Genomic DNA, 23,681 nt, shown 5'->3' on the forward strand with positions numbered 1-23,681 from the left:
ACCAGCCCACCCGTCTGACAATCAGGGCCATGTCATCACTTGGGCTCTGACTAATTCAGGGAACACTCTTAGCGGCTGCTACAATTACAAATATATAATCCCGCTTTAACTATGCCAGCAATGTATAGTGGCAGTCTGAACCATTAGATGGCAGAATTTATAATAGTACTGCACATCCACCTGTTGCCATCAACAGAACAGAGTAGGCCATGGCATCCTGCGAGTAGTTCAGCTTTGTGTTTAATTAAATAGGTGCAGAGTTTTCAGTAAGTCATTTGTCAGTAAATTGATATGAGATCATCATTTCAGTAGTCATAACAAGTTTATTTGGTGGTGCCATGAGATTTTCCTAATATAAAAATGCTCGCCTTAGCTCAAAGGCTGGGGGGAAAAAAAACTCATTTAACAAGCACAAAAAGCAAAGCTTATGGATATATTAAAATATATAAGATATATTTTTTCACAAAATCCTCTGTATGGCTTTTAAAAATGCAATGTGTGTGCCGGACTGACAACCTTTAGTGTTGATGTGGTTTTAATACAAAATTAAAACAAAAACTAAACAAAAAAAATCATCTGACAGATCATTTCGTACGTGTTGATATATTTAGTGCTGTCACAGAGGACATTACAGAGAATGGCACTTGTAATCACAATGCAGAAAGTGTTATCAGAGGAGGTACAGGTTTATGGTTCAAGGGCTCGTCCATTCATAGAGAACAAGCTCAGCCTTTCTGCTTGACACACTGATAAAGACAGCACAAATAAAACAGCTCCAGCTTTGCCTCTCCCCAAGGGAATAATATATCACCCATCTGAATGTGGCACATATTGAATCATTTCCAGCGCCGATGATTCATTTGAATAAATCAGCCTCTTATTTTGCCAACTTGAACTGATACTGAAATATGAAAAAAAAATGTAATGTGGCTAGATCTAAGGAAGGACAGGTGTTGAGAGTGTTCTATAGGAGTGGTAATCCTTATCCCCTTTCAGGCAACAATTAATGACTACAGCAATAATCTTGGCATATATGTCGTCGCAATTCCTTTTTGAGTGTCAACCACAACCTGCCTTTCTCACATAGACGGAATCCAGGAGGATATGTTGCTGCAGGCAGACAGGATTTTATCCTGGATTTGCATAAAAGTACAGCAATAATTCAAGAAATACCACAGACAGATTGTTGTGACCCAATAGGTATTTTCTTTTCCTATAAATTATGAACTTGCGCCATCGACAAGATCAACCATAAAAGCATTGCCTGAAATCTGCCTCACACAAATGTTTGATAGAGAAAAAAGAAAAGAAAAAAACTTTCTATAGCTTTGACAAAAAAAAAAAAACAATCAAAGTAGAGATGTACAGGATCAGCCTATCGGCAAATGTAAACGAAAAAAAAAGAAAGAAAATTCTGCATCTTGTGCAATGAAAGAGGTTATATGAACACTGAAGCAAATAGACACATTCTGACGTGCGCACGCACACAAACACACACACACACTCAAATCCTGTTGAGCTGAGCACAGATAGCCTAGCAGGCCTCCAAGGCACAATTAGGATTTCACGGAAGGAAGAAATCTACATTCCTGCACACATGAAAAAGTCTTTTTTTACATCCCTCCAACAATATCAACTTTTCATTTTAAGGAAAAAAAAACTGAAATACCACTCGATAGGATTTGGACAAAGAAATTAAAAAATGTAATCTGCAGTTGTTAAAGAAAAAAATATGATGGTTGAAGAAAATCCAGTCCAAAGCCACCCAGTTCCAATCAATTTCTTCTATTGGCTGTGACATGAAAAGAAACAAGCACTCATGGTTTGCTTGAAGTGCTCATCTATGTGATGCTGCTGTGTTCGATAACATTTTATATTTGGGAAGATACAATTTAACACAAACACTGGATATTCAGTCAAAAGTACAGGTCACTTTCCTAAAAGTAGCAATTGTTGCATTGCATGTTTTATAGAACCACAAATTGAAGTTACTACAACCTGGGAACGGTGGGATGAGGAATACAGCTCATTAGCCATCAATTTACATACACAAAGATATTCAGACAAACAAAAACAATTCAGACTAATAACTAATGCTGTACTTTGCGTGAACTATTGCCACAATTCATCGGACCCCATCATCTCCACTTTAACGCAGACAGACATGAGGCTAAATACCATGTCAGTCTTCAGCCACAATGAGCACATGTAAACTTCACTTCTACTGATGCAATGAGCCAACACATTATCCCCGAGGCACTTCCACAGAGCACAAGGACAAATAAGGATTCGAGCCGGATTTGAGTTTGACCGGGACCTTTGAGATGCCTGCTCACTGAAATTGTGTTTTAAGAAAAACACATTGGAACAGTCACTGCGGATATGCAGATTTGTGTCACGGCGATAGAAAAGGTTAAACGCATCATCTACAGTATCTGAAAAAAGCCCTAATCTCTAGCAATGGCATTCAACTACAGTACATCATGCCATCGCTCATTATCGATAGCTCTCCTGACATTCTCAGAAAGAAAGAAAGCATCCTGCAAAAACACCTACTCTGTGAGCTTTCGTTTCAGCTCCAAACCTCCAACACCATAGTGTGGGCAGTGCTGGCAGAGCCGAACCCAAGAACACTGACTGCGTGCAACAGTTGGACTAATGACTGATTCGATAAAAAATATATAATCAAAATGAAAACGGCCTCACAGCGGGCACGGATCAGTGGTGGAGAAGCAGGTTGAGTTGTGCCCACCTCTCTCTTATTCAACAGCGCAAGATGTCCACAAAGCCTTGAAGGTCTTAGTGCCATGAGGAGTGCTAAGCTTTCAGCTTCAGCCACTCCAGCGTCAAGAAAAAAAAAAAAAGAAGAAAAAAAAAATCACTTTAATATGTTAAGAAGATTAAGATGGATAAATGTCGATATACACGTTCTGAAAAGCCACCTAAATCTCTAGTGTTTTTATTCGGGGAGGGGTGTCGTGTGACTCAGTTGAGGTGATCAACAAACAAGCCCACCAAAATTCAATGTGATTGGCTAGTAGGAATGGAGGCTTATTTGAGATTTTGCAATTTAAGCTTCTTGATTCTAAGACCATCCCACCATTTGCTTAATAATTCATAAACATCAACGTTCAGGACAACAAAATCATGGTAAACACACTGGTCACAGTGATGCTCGAGAGCCGTCTTATCCCGTTTAGTCATATTTGTGTAGGTCACAGTTTGCCTTGAAACTGTTAATCTGCTGCTGCAAACATGCAAAAGCATTGAACGGAGGAACAGGAGGCGATAGTTGAAAGATCTCCCAAGTGAAAAAATAATTTCTTTGTTGAGTCCTTCAAGGTAATTAAATCAGGTATTTTGCTACATCAAGATAGGAGGTCGTGTTTTTACTGATTTGAGAGTGTTGCTCTGAAAGGAAATGAAGAATGAGAACCAGAACGAATAATGTAAGTGGATTACCAATTAATCCGCGCATCATTTTCTATGCTTGTAATGTACAGATAGACCAAGCAGTTTTATCATCGACTGTCCTTATGTTAATCAATGCATCAATGGGACTGATTGCTAGCAGCACCACTTGGAATGTCAAAAGATACCACAGCAATTACACAAAAAGACAAAGAAACAATTTCAAATAGAATAATCTAAGTTTTGAGAATCATTTCCCAATGAAAAACTTTCCCCATGAGAAAAAAAAAGGGGAAAAAAAAGAAAGAAAAAAAAGAGCCTAAAAATCTTGTTTTATCTGCCAAATGTGCATTAACCCGTTTTCCTCTTACGCTCGCTCAGAGTTAAGACAATAAGAGCACTGAGGAGATGAAGGGGAAGGCATTATGGCGCGTTAAGCATAATGAGCAGCCCCGAAGCTGTTCTTAAAGAAGGTGAATCAGAGGATTGGGACACAAGTGTAACTAAACCCTGTGCCGGACCACAAAACATTTTGGGCAAAGTGCCACTAAGCCATGCATGTGTGTCTTAAAGTAAACTTCACATGATCACTTCACTTCAGGATTATGCGCTTGTAAAAGAAAAGAGGCTGTCAAGAGGAGAAAAATAAATAAATTAGCCCAGTTTTAAGCATAAGCACCACAGTAATCCTTTCTCAAAGTTTTGTCTACATTTAGTTTTAAATCAGTTATTATGCAAACTATGAACATAAGAGTTTAGATGAGGACTGAAATGTTCTTAAACAGGAAAAAATTAACACAAAAGTAAAGTTTTGATATTTTGGGTCACATCACCTGATCACTAAAAGGTATGTCTTAGTGTGACAGCATAATCGAGCAGTCGACAAATGATTGCCTGGTAAATGTTACGTTTCTGTACTTCTTAAAAATAGAAATTTAATCTTGCATGTTTATCTAAGCATCAGTTGCACATTATGAGTTTGAACAGAGCTCACCATCAATGTATATGAATTGAAAAGGTAAGACTACTGAATAATAATCAGGAGGCACAGTTCACGTTTTATATCCAATAAAGACCTGCTGTTTTCTCCATGTCTATGCTATCAACCTCAGTAAACTTTGTAGGTAAATTTTAATATAATGATTGCATTTTATCGTGAGCATCACCAGTAGACTTGTTCCTCCTTTGTTTCAAGTAGGAGTGCAATTTCTGATATAGTTTATATGTGAAGCAAAAAAGATTTAGGGTTACTAGCCATTGAAGTTACTAAATAGCATCTCCAGCTGTTTATGCCAGGTTTGCCTTAACTGAATGGGGGTGCTAACATCCAATTAGGTTTTGTAATGGTCTAATCAAAAAGATCAATTTCTTTGACTTGTTACTATTCTCTCACAGACTCACGTCTATATTTTCAATAGAGTTGACAAAGACGATAAGTGTTAAAGCTTCTGGATGCTCAGTACAACAATAAAATCAATTAAATATCAATCCTGTATTGAAGCCTGCGATTGGCTGGCAACCAGTCCAGGGTGTACCCCGTCTACTGCCCAAAGCCAGCTGAGATAGGCTCCAGCACCCCCCGCGACCCTTGTGAGGAATAAGCGGTCAAGAAATGGATGGATGGATGGATGGATGGATGACTATTGAAGCCATTTTAACCAAGCAGATGCCAACATAAACACACTTATACTGATGTCTGATTGGATTCTCAGTCATCCAGGTCATGGTTACCCATAATAAAATTGAATCTCAGTGACATTTTTAACTTTAATCCAAAATGCTTCTTTGGTTCTAAATTCGTACGTGTGGCGTTAATCTCTCTATTGGTGAGAAAGCTGCTAGTTAGTGGCTATCTTGGAATGAGACAATCTTTCGAGGAGAGATGTCATGAAGTCAGGGCAGTCCACTTTTCCTTGGCAAGCTCATCATGATTTGTTAGCGATTGTCCAGTTCAGTCGCATCACTCGTGTGAAGCGGGATTTAAACAGGCGGCTGGAAAACATTACAGTACGTGATTCACTTGTTTAGCTGAATATATCATGTCTAAATATCCTGCATATTAGCTAGCCTAGCTATAAGGAAATCCATACAGTGCTAGAAGCTTGCAATTTGTGAGCTCTTGTAGTCCCAACATGGGAGCCTATCAGGAATCCTGCATGGGTGGACGACGTGTAGGCTTTCCTGGGAATGACAGAGGAACCCCACCCTCGCGCCTCCCGCATGCCAACACGGGGGAGAGTGGGCAGCACGGAGACGGCAGGCTGCCGTGGGCACAGCCAGGCTTAAAGCTGCCCTGTCGTCATCAGAGGCTCGCAGAAAAGAACGCCGAGATTCACCAAAACAAAACACACACACACAAATAAGAGGAGGGGGATCGTTGCATTTAAATCCTCTCTCAACGCCCCCACGTTTTTAGCAAAGCATAAAAATCATTCACAGAGAGCGAAAAGCAGCAAAGAAAGAGACAGAGGAAAAAAGCACTATTAGAAGCTCAAGAGATCATCATATTGAGGCAGCTCTAATCACACTCATGCTTTAAAACCCTCATTCCATCCATCCAAACGTCTACCAAGAGAAAGGCAACATTTGAAAGCCTTTTGGCTTTGATCCTGACAACTGTGGCTTTAAAGTTTGTGTGTTCTAGGACTTTCATTTACAACTTTGCGTTCCATTATGATAGGCGCAAATGCAACCCATGTTACAATAAAACTAGACTTGTTGAGATATAAATGATGTCTCTCTGGAGCTGACCTGTAGGCCAAAGTAATAAATACTAGTGTTGTTCCGATACCGATACTGGTATCGGCAGAGGTGCCGATACTGCATAAAAACAGTGGTATCGGTATCGGTGACTACTCATAAGTAACATGCCGATACCATTAATTCCAATTCCAACCAACCAATATAGTATTTTGGATGCTGCATCTTGTGTCTTGCTCGTGCACAACATTCACTGATATGTGACATGTTCACTGCATGCTGATCTAAGATATCCTATTGGCTCTTGAATGCTCTGAACCAATGGCAGGACAGCTTTTTCATGTTGAGGAAAAAACCCCTTAAGTATCGGTATCGGCCGATACTGCAAAGCTGAGTATCGGTATCGGGAGCCAAAAAACGGTATCGGAACAACACTACTAAATACACCTCTGAGTCTATAGACCAAAGTATTAAAAACAATAAGCCTCATCTCTAATAATTTCCTCCAATTCTACTACCGTCATTATTTATTTTATTTTATTTTTTACATTTTTGCCCCACCTTTACCATTTTTATGGAATAGTTTTGATAATTTGTCTAGCCTTTGATTAGCTGAGTTTATTCTGATTTCAAAACAAAACTTACTTACCACTACTGAGGCTAAAATATATTTGGAATAATTCCTAAAGGAAAACTGAAGTAAACCAAAAGAAATATAAAAAATGTTATTACTAGTAAAATCACTTTTATGGAAACACTAACAAATGTAAACTGAAGTCAGCCACTAATAAACTTTAAAACTTTATAACATAGCGCACAAGCACAACACACTACATTTGTTGATAAGTGATTTGTATGGAAGGTAACCAGTGTGTAGCTAGCTAGCTAGCTAGCAGGAGAGGCTAACATAGCAGTCTCAATAATTTTTGCTCTGTGCTGTCTTGTCCAAAACTGCAAAAAGAGGAGACTCAAATGCACAGCAACTGTCAGAAGATACAAACCAGTTCTTTGTTCACAAAAACAGTTGGTAAGACCTCAAATGAACACCAGTGCAAACAAAAGTACAAACCTACCAATTTAAAACAGTAACACAGCTAAACAAACGTCCTGTTCATATTCACCTTCTCATTTTTTTTTTTACAAACACAAACAAAAGTGAAACACATAGTTAATCCCTTGATTCTGGTTGAAATGCAGTCCAGTCAGGTGAGCATGAGATCCTCACATGACAGCCAACATCCAAAACCCAAAGCCTATTTTTCACAATAATTTGTGGTTAGCTCCAATTTCAAAGCGTTGGACTTAAGAGGTTGCACTGTATTTAGAGGCGTGTTTATAGGCCTAGTGCCTATTGCACTCCATTCCAATTACTCAGCAGGCATGCCTCCCTTTCTCAGCATTAAAGTGGGTGTAACAGTGGGTGGATTCAAGCCGAAGCAGCCAGCTACTATTCTGTACCGCTGCCACAGGGTTGCAAGGCTGAGTGGCAGAGAATAGCAGTGGCACGTTGACAGAACGCGTGGTGGACTGGCACGGCAACAATACAAGCGACAATCACAGTCCTTCAATTGCGCCAATTTGCTCGAGTGTCAGGGAAACGGGGAACTGCATTTCAAAGCGAATAAAGTTGGTATTGATTTCTTTTTACGTGTAATGCGTTTTGCTGTCTGCTCATAACAGTGAATCAGTCCAGACAGTATTATAGGACCATAGATCAAATGGTGTTTGGGCAATAGATCATGTTCAAACTGAACTGCTTAGCTGTTGAATCCACAGAGGAGATCCTACATCCAGCTGGATTTCAATTACATTTTTTTCACGTCAACTTCAATAGAGCACTTTAATGCTCTCAATTGGTTGCAACACACAAAAACATATGAATAGAAAATTACACTTATCTTCTGAGTACAGCAATTCTAGTCAAGTGCAAAACATTTTACTTTACCCGACTTTTTTTTTAAGGACCAAGTCACCTGGAAGATTTGACAGGGGACAGATATCATCTGACATCTATTTTTTCTAAAGTGCTTAGAATGTGGGTGAGTTGGAGCCCATCGCAGCTGACTTTTATCGAGGGGCAGGTTGCACACACCCGAGACTGGTCACCAGCCAATCGCATGCAATCTACAAACAACCTTTCACACACATATTCACACCCCTGGGTAATTTCCAATCAACCTAACATGCATTTTTCTGGAATGTTGGAAGAAGGCCAAATTGCACAGAGAAATGAGCTGCAATTTGAACCTGGGACATCTCAATTATGCGGCAGAAATGTTAACCCCTAGTCCCCCTAAGCTGCCACTATCAAACTGTAACACAAGCATACATGAACTAAAATTTTAATCTAGCATAAAACAGAAATTTTAAACTGATTCAATTATATATATATATATATATATATATATATATATATATATATATATATATATATATAATTTGGTCCTGCATTTTAAAAATGATTGTGTGTAATATTTAGACTCAGAGTTTAGTGCTGCACTGTTCTTTTTAGATAAATGTGTGCTAATCAAATTATATTATATAAAAGAATGCATAAAATAAAATAAAGAATAAAAAAAAAGTTAAATCACAGTACCATTGTTCATTGTGGTACAATGAAGTGCTAGCACCACCGTCTGGAGTTGATTGGGACAGAAGGTGGCAACAAATATTAGACAATAGTGCACTCTGGTGTTCAAACAGTGGGATGCACATTTTCACTTTTGAAACGATATTAAACGTCCCATAGTTGTTCACTGTTGTGTTTTACCATGTAGACAGTTTGCACTTTTGCAATCCATGTAGGACATCTATAAAATTGTCTTTTCTTTAACAAGTTTTAAGACATTATGAGATTATCTGAGATGTCACGGTTTATGGTTACTGTTATTCAATTAGATTAGACACACGCACATTGATTATCTTACCCCAAGCGCTTCAGGGTATGTAATAGTTGGAGGTCCCCATTCAGTGGTGAGCTTCTGTCGAAGTTTCCTGTCATCCTTTGGAACAATCAGGCAACTGTCAACGCGCAGCTCTGGGTATGATACCTCCAGACCATTGCTTAAATGAACAGAAAAAGAATGACTAATAATTATGATAATGATAATAATAATGATGATAAGAAGAAGAAGAAGAAGAAGAAGAAGAAGAAGAAGAAGAAGATGACTTTTAGCACCATTATCATATGCTGCATCTTACTTGAAAGGATAATTATAATGCACAAACCCTCCTCAGCCACAACAGATAAAAGGACACAATTTAATCAGAATAATTTCTTAAATAGTGCAATTTAACAGTTACAGGACAAATACATTAACAACATTTCAATTTATTAAACCTTTATTAATACAGCACCTTTCACACTTTAAAAGCAATACAGTGCAAAAGTCAAAAAATAAAAATGTGTTTGAAGACAAGTGTGAAAAATGGACAGTCTCGGGCGCTTGCCTAACATTTACCAGGAGGTGATCCCAAAGAGAGGGACTCGATCCCCTCTGAGCCTCCATTTAATACTGGGTACCTAACTGTTTGACTGGATTTAACTAGATAGATAGATGGATGGATGGATAAACTGATAGATAGATAGATAGATAGATAGATAGATAGATAGATAGATAGATAGATAGATAGATAGATAGATAGATAGATAGATAGATAGATAGACAGACAGACAGACAGACAGATAGACAGACAGACAGACAGACAGACAGACAGACAGACAGATTGACTACATTACACAAAGTAATGAGCACAATGTATTTTCTTCTACAGTACTTACCTGCAAAAAGAAGCATCTTCAAAGCTCAGGGTATCTGCTGTGACCTCCACGTGGTGAGACCCCCACATTGAGCAACATAAGAGCAGGAAGACTGGAAGCAAAGTCTGCACAATAGATGGCAAAATAGTAGACTACTAGTAGCGTCTAACTATTAGACTTACAGTAGGCTACTGTATGTGACTCAGGGACTTGTGGTGACACCTGTTGAATACTGTTAGCGACTATTTAACGCAATGGTCGACAACTATTGTGTGAAATGTGTGTGTCAGTGGCAGCAGTGCTTAGCAGAATGTTTATCTCATTTGTCATTTATAGCAGCATGTTTGTTATTGCTAGCCCGGCGCTTGACACGTAACTAGCTAGGAGCAAAATGAAACCCGGAAATGTAAACAAAGTCCAAGCCGAAACGGATAGGCAGGCAATATAACAGCAGCTGTTACAACTCGTGTTCTATAAAAAGGTTTATGCAAGCGCGAAGAAACTCAGAATTTTCAATAACTTTCATAAACAATATGCGATTTATATTCATACCATCGCGTTGAAGTTCTTTCTTCCTTCCGAGCCTGGTCCTTGTAAGCGACGACGCGTTCAGGATGCCAGCAAGGTTTCAAATGTCTGATGAGCCAGTGAACTCGCACCTGTCCTCAAAACAGACCGAGTCTACCTTCCACCATTTCCGCCAACCTCCCCAGAGTCCCCACCCCCTTTTAGACGTACGAATCTAAACACTAAATATTATTATTATTATTATTATTATTATTATTATTATTATTATTATATCATAGTAGCTATTTTAGTGTTCATAAATGCTAGAGTTGGGTTGTTTATCACGAAGACATTAAAAATATAAAGTACAGTACAGTCGTAGTTTTGAAAATGGACAGAGAGCCACGGAAAATGGTAGTAGTCAACGTTGGCTTGTTGTGTAGGGCATTGGGTTCAAAAGTTGTTGCCAAATGATGTCCTCCACATATAAATGAGTGAGTGGGATGGGTGCAATACAACATTTTCCCAGCCGAGTATTTTTGGTTTATACTTTTCACGCATCTTGCGCTTTATTTTTCAGAATAAAAAGGAAAGTGTCCACTAAACTTAACTGAAAGTTTTTTTTAAGTTTTTTTTTTTTTTTTTAAAGAAACAAAATTCAAGTGTCTTGTGGGCTTTACATAATATAATGACCTCATACACACAGACTCCAAAAGATGTTCAGTTTTGTTCATGTAGTAAATTTATTTACATATTTTCAAGAACACATGCTACAGAATTCCAGATCAATAAACAATACAAAGAGCTTTTTGAGAACCAAAACCACCTGATGACTTCAGGAAAACGTCACCTAGGATTGGAACACTGAGAAAACATTCAACTTCTTTTTTTTTTTTTTTTTTTTAAGTTTCTTTTTTTTCTGAATTTCCAAACAAGGCCTCTTAAACTATGCAATAGTGATTGTGCAGCATATATATATATTTATATATTCCTGGTGCTGCTTAAGCTCCCTTTGGTTTGTGCTTCTCTGCAGCGGCAATATTAGCACCCAAACACAAAAAGGGCCCTAGAATGAATTTGATTATCTTTTTTATTTTTATTTCACCTGATGTTATCTACACATCTAATGATTCATGTCATTTGAATAGAACCTTTTACTACAAAGCAGTGTAAATTTGTAGTTTCAAAGTCAGAAATTTCAATATGCACAGTAGAAAACCTTTGTTAAATATGCAATAGATCATATCGCTTGCAGTTATTTACAATTTCGACTTCCAGTTTAATTTCCTATGGTCACACCATTTTCTTAAATGGAATAATTCAAGCGTCAATGGAATAAACTAATTTTAGGTCCCTGCAGTCATTAGATGGCTAATGCTGCAAACTGATTTGTTGTTGTTTTTAAACTTAGCTTCTTCTTGGCCAGAATATTAGATTTGCTTTGTGTTGTGAGCATTAAAAAAAATATGCAGAGTTCAAACTAAAGCACTCAAACTGCACACCATTTGCTTGACATCCACATTCTGAAGTATGAACATTGATACCCACGAAGTAACACTACTTTACATTCAATACCATACACTGATACTGTACATTAAGGCGTGAGGTGTCATTGATGCAAAACATCAGCAGAAGTTTTTCTAAAAGCAATACGCCGAGGCATTAAATGCATGTTCATGAATGAAATACACCACTGGGGAAAACAATATCAATATCTATTATTCCGCTGATTAACTATTCATTAACATTAATGTAGAGTCTCAACTGGATTTCACATGCAGTATTGTTGCTGTGTCCAATGAAAAGCACGTACTGTATATGTATTTTATCAGCTTCTTTTTTAACACAAAGAAATTTTGTTGCTTTGAGAGAGGAAATACATGCTTTTCATTGTACGACAGCGGCGGGGAAGATTTTTCCCATTCAAATGGATTTTCAGTTTTTTTTGTGAAGTCATTAGAATACCTTATTCATGATACGGTGCGAGCAGCACGTCGGTTTAGACACTAGTTTCATTCATTTCCCTTTCCCATCTTAGACTCAAAATATTTCATAATAAAAATAAACCCAAAGTGTTTTATTGATTCTATTATATAATCTTCATAGAAATGTGTAATGTACGTCTCATTTAAACATCTCTACTTTGAAGTTATACTACACTATATCACAGTAATGTCACTGGAGGCCAGCAGAATGAGTCATTGGGTCATTTTTCCACAACAGTAAGTAGCTGCACATAAACGATTAGTCAAGTCTATATTCCGGAACGTATTAATCCGTTATAGTGTGCTGTCCTGCTTTATGCCTGCAGTGCACAATATACTGTAACTGCACATTAAACACAGTTAATCTAACATTCAATGTACAATTTACAATCCTCCCTTGCTCACCCAACAAAATCAACGTAATGCTGCAGTTTACCCTACAAAAACAAACATACAACACACACGACATGACAATTTCAAACACTGTAGTGCAAGGTGTGAGAAATTACCATTGGGGGTCCCTTGTGTCTGACAACAATGAACGCACTCATGTAAACGTCAGCCCTTTTGAGGCCACGGACAAGATCACGACACATAATAAATACTGAGCGACTCCAAGACTCACTTTTAGCTCTGCCAGGTGAATACAAACATTCAAGAAAAGTAACACACGTGCCACATTTCCACACGATTCTAGTTAGCATGGTCGACAAGCGAAGATCCTGTTGTTGATGACAGACTGTACTCATTGTGTGGTAGATTGTACAAACACTTAAGGGCAAAGTGCTATATCTCTGAGACTCATGTTCTGTGTTGATTTGCTGGTTGTTGCAGCTAATAAGCAGCACTTGGTTATCAGTTCAGGATCGATGAAAATCATTATCATACAGATGAAAAGTTCTTTTATTCTCTTTTGAATTCTGGGTAATTTGCAACAGTTTTTTTTTTGTTTTTTTTTGTTGTTTTTTTTTTAGTGACACTGCAGTCCTGTGGGCACCATGATGAATAAACAGGACAAATTAAGCAGATCTTGAAAACTTGACTACTGTATTTGAATGCAAACAAACAGGAGGAAAACCTGTGCAGCTACAGTAGATAATTAGTTGTACGTCTTCACATCCTCAAAGATCCCCCATTGTGGGCATGGGCTCCTTACCCCCTTGCTCAGATGACAGCAGAAGAACCAGAAGAAGAAGAGTTTGAGTTAGGGGATGAGGGAAGGTTCCAGAAAAGCCATTTGCGTTTACACTGGCGCCTCTGGTAAAGATAGTCCTCCTTGTCGCGCTCCTTCCGAGCTCTTTGGTAGTGGTCGTCCTCTTTCAGGAACCACACTGGTGGCCAGCGATGCTTCTCAAAGTAGTCTTGGTTGTCTGCATTAGCAAGGGGAAATGACTCTATGATTTCATTCAGTCATTCCCTACAGTACCAATGCTTTAAACGGTAGAATCTTAAAATCAATTCTAAAACCGGCTGATAGCCAATGAGGTGATGCTAAAATTAGGGTAATGTGGTGCCTCTTATAGGATCAGTGAGAAGCCTGGCTGTTGGAGGAGAAAGAGTGATTTTTGACTAATATCAGAGAGGAGTGAGTTGCAATAATCTAATCTGGAGAAAATAAGAGGATGAATCGACCATTAATGGTCGAGTTTGGTGATAAAGATGAAAGGAATATGATTGGACAACTTTACTGATGTGGGTTGTGAAGGTAAAATCTGAATCCAACTTCCAAATTAGTGAACAAAACAAGGCTAGATTTTAAATTTGGATTACTGTAGTATGTTTTTGAGTTGTTAGAAGTTGTGAGCAATCCAGCAACTGACATCAGAAAGGCAAATGTTCACTCTAGAGTAAAATCAACTTCCCCACCCAGCTAATCAATTATCCCAGCTAAATGGGGTGGCCAACTGTGTTGAAGGCAGCACTGAGCTCCAACAAAAATGATTATTGCGCCCTCCCCTTTTTATCAACTGTTAAAAGCAGGTCATTTGTTACACTGAGGGGGCCTGTCTGAGTGCTATCAGCAGCTCTAAACCCAGATTGGAATTTCTCAATTAGATTGTTAAAATACACTAAAATTTAAAAGTTTACTGACACAGAATATGAAACACTAGACTACCAATGGTCCTTGTATATATTGATGCTTATATCCTAGTTGATATGAACTCACTTTTAATATACGTAAAAAAAAAAAAAGCTATTGTTGGGTCAGCTACAGTGCTGATGAAGTACCAACCAGTCTGACCTTAGTCCTTATGATACATCATTCATCTGGGGTGAGTACCTCCCAGAATCAATATATTGATGTTTGACTGAAATCTAAAAACAACAATCATTGAAAGTGGAATGTAAAGTATGTTATCTTGTATCCTGTGCAATGTCAGAGTTCTTTTATGCAGTCGACTCAAAAAATTATTAAAAACAACAACCAAAAAACAAATAAACATAAGTTTCCTATGAAAACAGGGTGAAATGTTGGGGGAAAAAATCCCAGTGTAAAAGGGGATTTATTATCACTTCCACATGCCAGACAGGCATTGAATTTAAATGAGAAGGTATTTTAGGTCCTTACCTGCAGACTTGGCCTTCATGTCTCTGGGGAACTTGCGGCAAACACTGTTGTAGTTGGTGCAGATGTGGTGAAGGCACCAGCCAGTCAACTGCTGGGCACCGTGGAACTACATAGAACATACACAGATCAATGACTGCTTTTCTCTGATTTTTCACAGGCAGTTGTCTTCAGTACAGATACAATACGCTGGGCAACATAATGCCTACTTCCACAAGAGAGTTCTGCCACTGGTTTATGACGAAAAGAGTATGGCATTACCTGGGCCATGTCCAGATACACTAAAACCTCTCCATCAATGTCAGCACCCATCATTGCTGCCTCTGTCAGCACAGTTACTGTGTAGAGTTCTGCAAGATATGTTCGTCATTTAAGCCAGCAAACGCCACTCAATGTCAATCGAAATAGCAATTATTAACTAATGTGGCAATAACTACATTGTGGATGTAAATTATTACCTGTAAGTGCAACCAAGTGGGGGAGGCAGAGACGATTGGCAAGAACAATAAGCTCCATTGAATCCAGGTCAGTGCGTGAACAGAAGCGGCCCGTGTAAAGATACTCGAGCACAGCCCTCATACAGCTGCGAGTGGTGTTGGGGAACAGCACCTTGGGGATCCATGAGTATGACACATTCAGAGGGTTTTCAACCTCACATGCTAAGCTACACACAATAAATCTTTCCTTTTTCTACCAGCTGAAACGGAACCGCTGAAGCCGGAGTAATTCTATTACGACACATTTGCAAGCCTCTAATTAAATTACACTTTGTACACAGACCACACAGCTGAGTGGTGTTCTACTTGTGAAATTTGCTCCTGTGGTGTGCGCTACTCAAATCGGCAGTAATTACGTTTACTTCATGGAGTTTAATAAGTAAAAAATGATGAGCATAGTAGAATGAATCTGTTAATTTGCATCAACAAGTGCAGGCCATTTTTGGATAAACAATGAATGGTCTTATTTCATAGAAGAGTTCTTCCATCTTACCTCTTTGGTGCAACTCTCCACAAAAGGTCCGCCAAACATAGCCGCCATCCAGTCACAACTTGAGATGAGCAGAGGCTTGTGGGCCATTATGGTTCCATCATCTAACCTGAAAACTACATCTGCACGACAAAGACGACACACCAATTTGTTATTTTAACGGGAGTCAGAAAACACAAACTCAGGAAAGCCAGCAACAGGACAACTGTCTTACCTTGCCAAAGCACAACTTTTATATGGCATAATGACTTGTTTCAGATTGAGTTGTTATTGTTTGTTGACCCGACGCGGAAATCACAAAATCAGCTGTTTATGTGTGGCCGCTAAATTTGCCTCCGGTCAAAACTAGATTACCACAACCAATCTCAACCAATTTGTACTATCTATAGTGAATGAGTTTTAAATGGGAAGTCGACCCTCCCAAACATTTATTGACAACAAAATGTTCTATGCAGCCCCACTAGTCTAAACGCTATTCTGGTTAATATTGTGTTAGTGGAATATGAGTTAAGCATCAAAATCCAGCAGTTTTTATCCAAGGCGGCCATTTTGCCACTTGCTGTCGAGTGAAAATGACATCTTAGGTAACAACCAATCACAGTTCAGCTTCAGAAAACAGGCGAGTTGTGATTGGTCATTTAGCAACTGTGATGTCATCTTCAGTAACCAACAAGTGGCAAAATGGCTGCCCCCTGACATGGATAAAAATGGCTAGCTTTTGCTTCATAACTCGTATTCCACAAATGTAATATTAATCAGAATGTCATGTTTAGACTAGTGAGGTCATATTTAACATACTATTGTCAACAAATGTTTAGGGTTGACTTCCTCTTTAAGGATAGAGACAAAATGATCACAAGACTGGACAAAATGAAATGCGTTAATTTGCCTCACTTTGGCAAGATAATAGAAAACCTTTGTATCTACCAGAGAAGGTTCCTTTAGCCAAGCACTCTTTGACTCGGTTTGTTCGGCGTACATGGAAGGCTTTGGTGATTTCTTGGTTCATGAAGGCTTCATTGTTGAGTATGTTTGCCACCATCATACGCAGATCGAACACCTCCAGCAACTCGGCGATGTGCGCAATGTGCATGAGCTCCTTCTCGTTCTCGTCCAGCTGGCCCGTGTACAGGTAGCGAAGCACTGCTCGAAAGGGTCCCAGCTGCATGGACTGGTCCATGTGAACTACAGTCATCGGCCTGGGGCTGTACGTTATGGGGTCGTCCACGAGCTCCTCCTGGATGCTGACAAACGCTCGGCTCCAGGAGGAAAGCAAGCGCCCCCGGCGGCCTCCCTCCGAGTCTTTCAGAGTTCCGTCACTGGTGCAGGCTCTCAGGTTGGCCCGGTCCCCTTCGTCGCTGCTCTCGCACACGTCGAAGCTGGCGGCACGCATCAGCAGCTCTCGGCCCGAGAGGGGACCCCGAGAGGGCCGTTCGCTCTCCTCGTTTTGCGTTTCCATAATGAACAGGTCGTAGAACTTTGAGGAGGATGTCGATAAGTATATCTTGTGCGCAAAGATCTTTTGACGCTCCTGCAGCACCAGGATGACATCAGCACAGTGCGGGTCCTCCAGAAGACCCACTGGGTGCTCTTCTGTGGTCGTCGGGGGCGGCGGCACAGTGATTATCGGCGGCGGGGGTTTTGGCGGCAGGAATGGCGCCTGGAGGAGCGGCCGCTGCACATTTCGGAGATGAGATTTCCAAAACTGCAGGTGACGGCGTGAGATAAGCGCAGCTCGGATAGCGTTATCAAAGACGTCCTTGACTCCGAACTGAGCAACAACACTGGTTTCGTAATATGGCACTCCCAACTCTTTGGCCACCTCCCGGCCTCTCTCTGGTGGAAGTATCTCATTGGATTTGATGGGTCTGAAAAGGAAAAAAGATGAATCAAACTAGGACTGTGATACATTACCGTCCATGATAATACAAGTATCATTTTTGACGTGACGCTACAGGATTTGACGCTACAGGAATGACAAAATCGCTACAGGATTTGCACGTACAGGTGAATCTAAATTAAAAAAAATAAATAAATAAAATATATATATATATATATATATATATATATATATATATATATATATATATTAGGGGTGTGAATTGCCTTGTACCTGACGATTTGATCCGTATCACGATTCATAGGTCACGATTCGATTCAATACCGATTAATCCCGATATGAATTTACAAGTCGATTGGTGCGATTTTTTATTTATTTATTTTTTTACTCAATTTAGAAAATACCTTTCAGTAAACTTGTACATGTTCCCTGTAAGATTTGTATGAAATTGTATTATTTATTGATCTGAAACTTCAGTTTTATAACTGTGAGCCACTGTATGTAACAAACAGGAATTGAAATAAAAAATTCAGGCTTAATGTTCCATTAATATAACATTCTAACATGCTTAAAGTGTGAAAGTTAGACGTTTTGTTGAATATATTTCCATCAAAAATGGATGTTAAAAAAATCGATTCGGCTGCCTATTGAATCGATTTGAGAATTGCGTGCTGTAGTATCGCGATATATTGCCGAATCGATTTTTTTAACGCCCCTAATATATATATATATATATATATATATATATATATATATATATATATATATATATATATATATATATATAATACACAAATTTTTAAAAATAATTTAATTAAAATTCACTATATTATATTCACTGTTTTTTTTGTTGTTATTTTTGGGTGGGGGGTGTTCATACATAACAATAAAAGTTGTTTTTTCAAATCTTAAAAATTCATTGTCAGATATTGTAACTTTAAGTGACAAAGACTTGTGACATGCCCGTATATAGCTGCCAAAATTTCAACCTTTACCACAAATACTGTCAGCTAGATGCGGTAAAGAGAGTATAGAGATGACATCAGAGCAATCTGAGTGGAACCTTTAATTGCTTTTGGGCGATGCTATGATCTCATTGCTTTAATATCTTAATTGGCCATCAGTAATTTATTCCAAGTCTTAAATGTTGCGTCATACCTTGCCAAAGGCCTCCGTGCCCTGTTCACTGCCTCCAAGTCTGCGTAGCGTAGGTCCAGCTGACAGCCCACCAGGATGACGGGCGCACGGGGACAGAAGTGTTTAATCTCGGGGTACCACATGGTCTTCACATGATACAGAGAGTTCGGATTGGCAATGGAGAAGCACAGTACCACCACATCGGACCTAACAGAAAGAAAAATGCTTTCAGAAAATGGATAAATGGATGGACGGTTCCCCTTTAACCTCACCTGCCGTATGCAAAACGTCTGTCCTTGTGGTGGTCTCCGAAAGTATCCCAGAGACGTAGGGAAACACTGACATCATCCACTACATCTCGGGAGCGCTCCAAAACCTTTAAAAAGATCAACTATGCCATTGAATCATACATTTCCTAATCAAGAGTGAGCAACCACAAAGATGAATTCATTCAAATAATCATCATGATGTTATGAGTCAGCATCCTCACCTCCTGGCATACTCTGTACTGGTCTATAGCCCAGACCGTGGGCACATGTGTAGCCAGTAACTGGTATTGTGTGAGTGTGGCGTTGCAGGCCCTGGCACAGATAAGGCGGGTCTTTCCCACGGCATTGTCCCCGACCACCACACACTTGATGGTTTCAACGTTAGGCCTCTCATAGTCCATATCAGAATCTGTCAAATGTGAGCTGTCGAAAAACAAAGACGAAAGCAGAATGTTGCATCAGTGCACGAGGCATCCTTCAATTGAACGTGGATCGATGTGGGTAGTAGACAATGTGACTCCTCCTGCACACTCTGGAACACAGAGCGGTGAATGGTCTCGTGACTTCCCATTCACAAGTCCTCTGTCCTTGACGTAATGTCACAATTTAGAATTTAAAGGGACAAGCAGAGATAAATAGAAACCACTCTCTTACGCTGAAAATGCAGGTTTCGACAAATCCACAACCGCGAAATGCTGATTGACTTCCAAATTGTTCCAATTTTAAAACAAAAATAAAGTAAGTTCAGATTTTTAAAATGTTGCCATCATAAAACTTGTATTAACTGTGTAGACACTATTTTTAGTAACATTCTGAACTGTTATACTCCAAATTAGTATGAAGACCACCGTTTTACCCAAAATAGTCTGATGAATTCAGCATGTTTGACCTTTTCCTTGGTTCACTTGACACCATGAAGTGGCCGCACAACACCCAAACTCAATTTAAATTGGATGTACCTTTTGTGGGAAATGTGTGCATTATCGATTGTGCTTTTGAATGCATGCTATTAAAATTTTCTTAGGCAATGTATTATACAAGCAATCAGAGCCTTTCCTGTGTCACAGTGTCCCCAGTTTCCATTGGTATGATCAACATGACGTTTTGTTTTATATGTAGGTACCATAGTGGATATGAAAAGTCTACACACCCTTATTCAACTGCCAGTATTTATATGAAAAGTTAGACCAAGATAAGTCCTTCCAAAACTTTTTCCACCGTAAAATGTGAGCTGAAATCTGTACAACTAAAAAAATCTTTTCGAGAGGAGACGTAAAAATAACTGCCAGACTCCAATTTTGTTGCACAAGTGCGCACACCCTTGTAGCTGTGAGTAAAATATCTTTTTCAACCAATTAACGAAGGTAGATCTAGGGATGGCAAATAAATAAATAAATACATAAATAAATAAATACACATAAATAAATACTCTATGTGTGTGACTTTCAGCTTGTCATGTTAAAAAGGAAAGAGCAGAAGCAAACTTGATGCTTAAATGGGATGTGGCTGTGTTCAGTTTCAGACGCAACCAATCACATTCAAACACACGATAAATGACAATTAAGTTTTTAAGATTTTTTTTTTTCTGTTGAGTTTGAGCCAGTGGCAGAGTACACTCTGGACTGGTTGCGAGGCAATGGCAGGGCAAATATACACAAACAACCTTCCACAGTCACATTTACACGAACAGACAATTTGGAGTCATCAATTAACTTTAAAAAAAACAAAAAAAACAACCTCTTTTAAACTCTGGGAAGAATCCAAACATGCAAATTCCACACAGGAAGACCTGATCTTGAATTTGAACCCTTAACTTCAGAACTATGAGGCGGGTGTGCTAACTGCTCATCCACTGTGCTGCCTGGGGCTAATATACAGTAAACTGATTATTTGTGCATCTGGACATGGTGGCTGCAGAGCCAGGATTGGTTTCCAAGGTAACTGTCGCCTTTCCCCTTGTGTCACAGCATCTATCAGACGCTCATCTTTGTATTCAACCTGGAATTGTTCAATGGAGATTGTGGCCGAGCTACAATGGAAAGCCGACGTAATTTATGTTTGCGAGCACAGGATACAGACAGTCCTTGTTCTGATGAAAGAAAGGGAGAGAGGTCTGTTTCGGCTAGTCATTGTCAATGGTGCTATTTTTGTCTGAATCAGAGAGCTGCTGCTTGACTACTGTACAGTTCTTAACAGCATTCTTTAATTTCAACACCTCCAAAACACAGCTAGAGGCTCTGTTTACAAATGTATTCTGCATTGTTGATCATTTTCCTCCATAGGGATAAAAGCATCTTCAGCCATTCATAAATAAAAAAACAGACTTCATTCAAATCTTGACTTCACTGAAGGTGCCATCCCATTATAAAACATCTCCTATAGTGATCATGCCTTGGGCCCTCTGACTCAATATAAACATAAACATCCCGCCAATATATTTCATATTCTGCTCAATAGACTTGCGCAGTATGTACGGCCGGATGAATTCAATGATAATGCAAAATGTGATAGGGGGTAAAACTCGTTTACGAAGCACGTCAAGACGATCACATTGCCATCTCCAAGCACCGTCTCTCTCGTCATGAGGCTGTGCTGCATTACGCGTTATGTAACACGCCCGTCACTCACTCTTGGCCGTGTTTATCTGCTACCACCGCAAGGAAATCAGAAAAACAACATTAAGAGGTAAATACAAACACATGCAAAGCCGCCTCCTGCTATTCTTCCTGCTTACCGTAAGGCGAGGAAGTGCCGCATGGGGTTGGTGGAGGGACGAGACACAAAGCACGACTCCATCGGATGCGGCTTTGCACCTGGCGGCAACCCCTGTTTAACCTCATCTTCGTGGGCGGAGTGGTCGAGGCTTCAAAAACGGTCTACTTCGGCTGGATCACAATACTACTATAATAATTCCGATTGGCGAGGACGTACGCCGAGCTCATGCCGGTGTTCCGTACAGAGCTGCAGCGCCGTGACCGTCATGTGGATGGATCCACCTCCACGCACTCGGCCTCCGTGGCTAATAATAGGCAGGGGAGAGAGAGAGGGAGGGAGGGATAGTCAAACCCGTCCATTACTAAACAGTGATCCACTTTAAATTGCCATCAATCTCATTCCACGCATCCTCGGTGGCCTAGAAAGAGGAACACATGCTCTTTAATCGGTCTCTGCAGGGTGCTTTGGAGATCACATGCCAGCTCATTGTGACATAACGCTCTTGGCAAACTAAACACCAAGCTCAACAAGCACTTGTGCAATGGTTCGCAAACTTTTTTTTTTCTTTTTTTTTCTTTTTTTTTTTAATGCGAAGTAAAAGGTATAAAAAATAAAAAATCTTAGCTCTCCAATAGCGTCATCATGGCCACATAGGTTCATGCGCAGCTTTACATAAGACAATTACTACATTTTTCTGGATACAGAACAATGAAAACTTCTCTTTTCAGCTGTACATTATTTAAAAAAACAAACAAAACAAAACTGTTGTGCTTACCAATTTCAAAACCACTGCTGCAATGTTCAGCCTGCACCACCAGGTGATGCTAATACTTTAGTTATCTTCATACCTCTCTCTACCCATGAAAGTAAACACTTGAAAAAAATGGCCTCCCAATTTATCTTAGGTTAATTGCAACGCATAGCACAACACTTGATTAACTGATAGCATAAAGGCTAAATACGACTACTAGCATGTTTGATACAGCTGTAATTAGTCACCTATTGTTGTGTTTATAAAATATATTATCATCACAAATGATCATTTTTACATTGTATACATCATACAACTATAGCTACTCTCTGGTTGACCATTTAGTTTTTAAGTGTGATTTACTTATTCTAGACCTAGTTTGATGTGCCCAAATGAATTATCAATCCATTAATTGCCCCCAAAAAAATATCAATCTCTCTAAAACTAGAGCCGATTCAAAGAAATGGGTGACAATTCCGGACTCAGCAGAATTACTCAAATGATAAAAATGTCTTTGGCACTCGGTGTCTTTGGGGGTGGCTGGCTGGCCAGTAATATAAAGGTTGCCAACAAATCAGGGGACTACTGTACATCGTTACCGAGGGAAAAAAATGATTTGAATATTAGCCTATACATCTGATTTTGCAGTATGTCAGTGTCATCAGAATGGAACTCTACTTCACATGGTGAAGCTGCATTTAGCTATTATGCTGCACACAGATGGAATAGGCTACCAACAGAAGTGAAGTCAGCCCCGAGTGTAAATGCTTTCAAATTCAGGTTAAAAACTTTGCTTTTTTCTTATACCTTTGATTAGGGACTTTTAAACAGCTTTAATTAAGTGTTTTTTTAATTATTATTTTTATTTTTATTTTTATTTTTATTTTTATTTTTATTTTTATTTTTATTTTTATTTTTATTTTTATTTTTATCATTATTATTTTAAACTTCCTTATGTTAAATTTTTTAAAGTTTGTTGAATAATGTTTTAAGATTGTTAGTTTGTAACCTATTTTCATTTATTTTTCTTCCTCTGAATGTTAACTACTGTTT

At 39.1% G+C, this 23,681-nt stretch overlaps 2 protein-coding genes across 2 annotated transcripts in view; both read right to left on the reverse strand.

Annotated features, from left to right (window-relative positions):
* The window catches only part of pebp4 (phosphatidylethanolamine binding protein 4), a 54,053-nt gene extending 43,478 nt beyond the window's left edge, over positions 1-10,575 (reverse strand). Inside the window, exons 1-3 of the mRNA XM_077521463.1 lie at positions 10,424-10,575; positions 9,893-9,996; positions 9,039-9,174 (exon numbers count right to left, since the gene is read on the reverse strand). Of these exons, the coding sequence (XP_077377589.1) occupies positions 9,039-9,174; positions 9,893-9,996; positions 10,424-10,426 (243 nt within the window). The 5' untranslated portion in view covers positions 10,427-10,575. The remainder of the gene's footprint in view (positions 1-9,038; positions 9,175-9,892; positions 9,997-10,423) is intronic.
* A 522-nt stretch (positions 10,576-11,097) lies between these two features.
* On the reverse strand, positions 11,098-22,333 carry rhobtb2a (Rho related BTB domain containing 2a). Its single transcript, XM_077522715.1, has 10 exons — positions 21,897-22,333; positions 19,384-19,585; positions 19,166-19,269; positions 18,915-19,100; positions 16,844-17,784; positions 15,920-16,038; positions 15,388-15,538; positions 15,191-15,279; positions 14,933-15,038; positions 11,098-13,733 (listed from the first exon to the last, which is right to left on the reverse strand). The coding sequence occupies exons 1-10, from the start codon at positions 21,956-21,958 to the stop codon at positions 13,528-13,530; spliced, it is 2,166 nt and encodes a 721-aa protein (XP_077378841.1). The 5' UTR covers positions 21,959-22,333; the 3' UTR covers positions 11,098-13,527.
* Between the last annotated feature and the right edge of the window lie 1,348 nt (positions 22,334-23,681).

Source organism: Festucalex cinctus, chromosome 5 (genome assembly GCF_051991245.1).
Source record: "Festucalex cinctus isolate MCC-2025b chromosome 5, RoL_Fcin_1.0, whole genome shotgun sequence".
Lineage (NCBI taxonomy): Eukaryota > Metazoa > Chordata > Actinopteri > Syngnathiformes > Syngnathidae > Festucalex > Festucalex cinctus.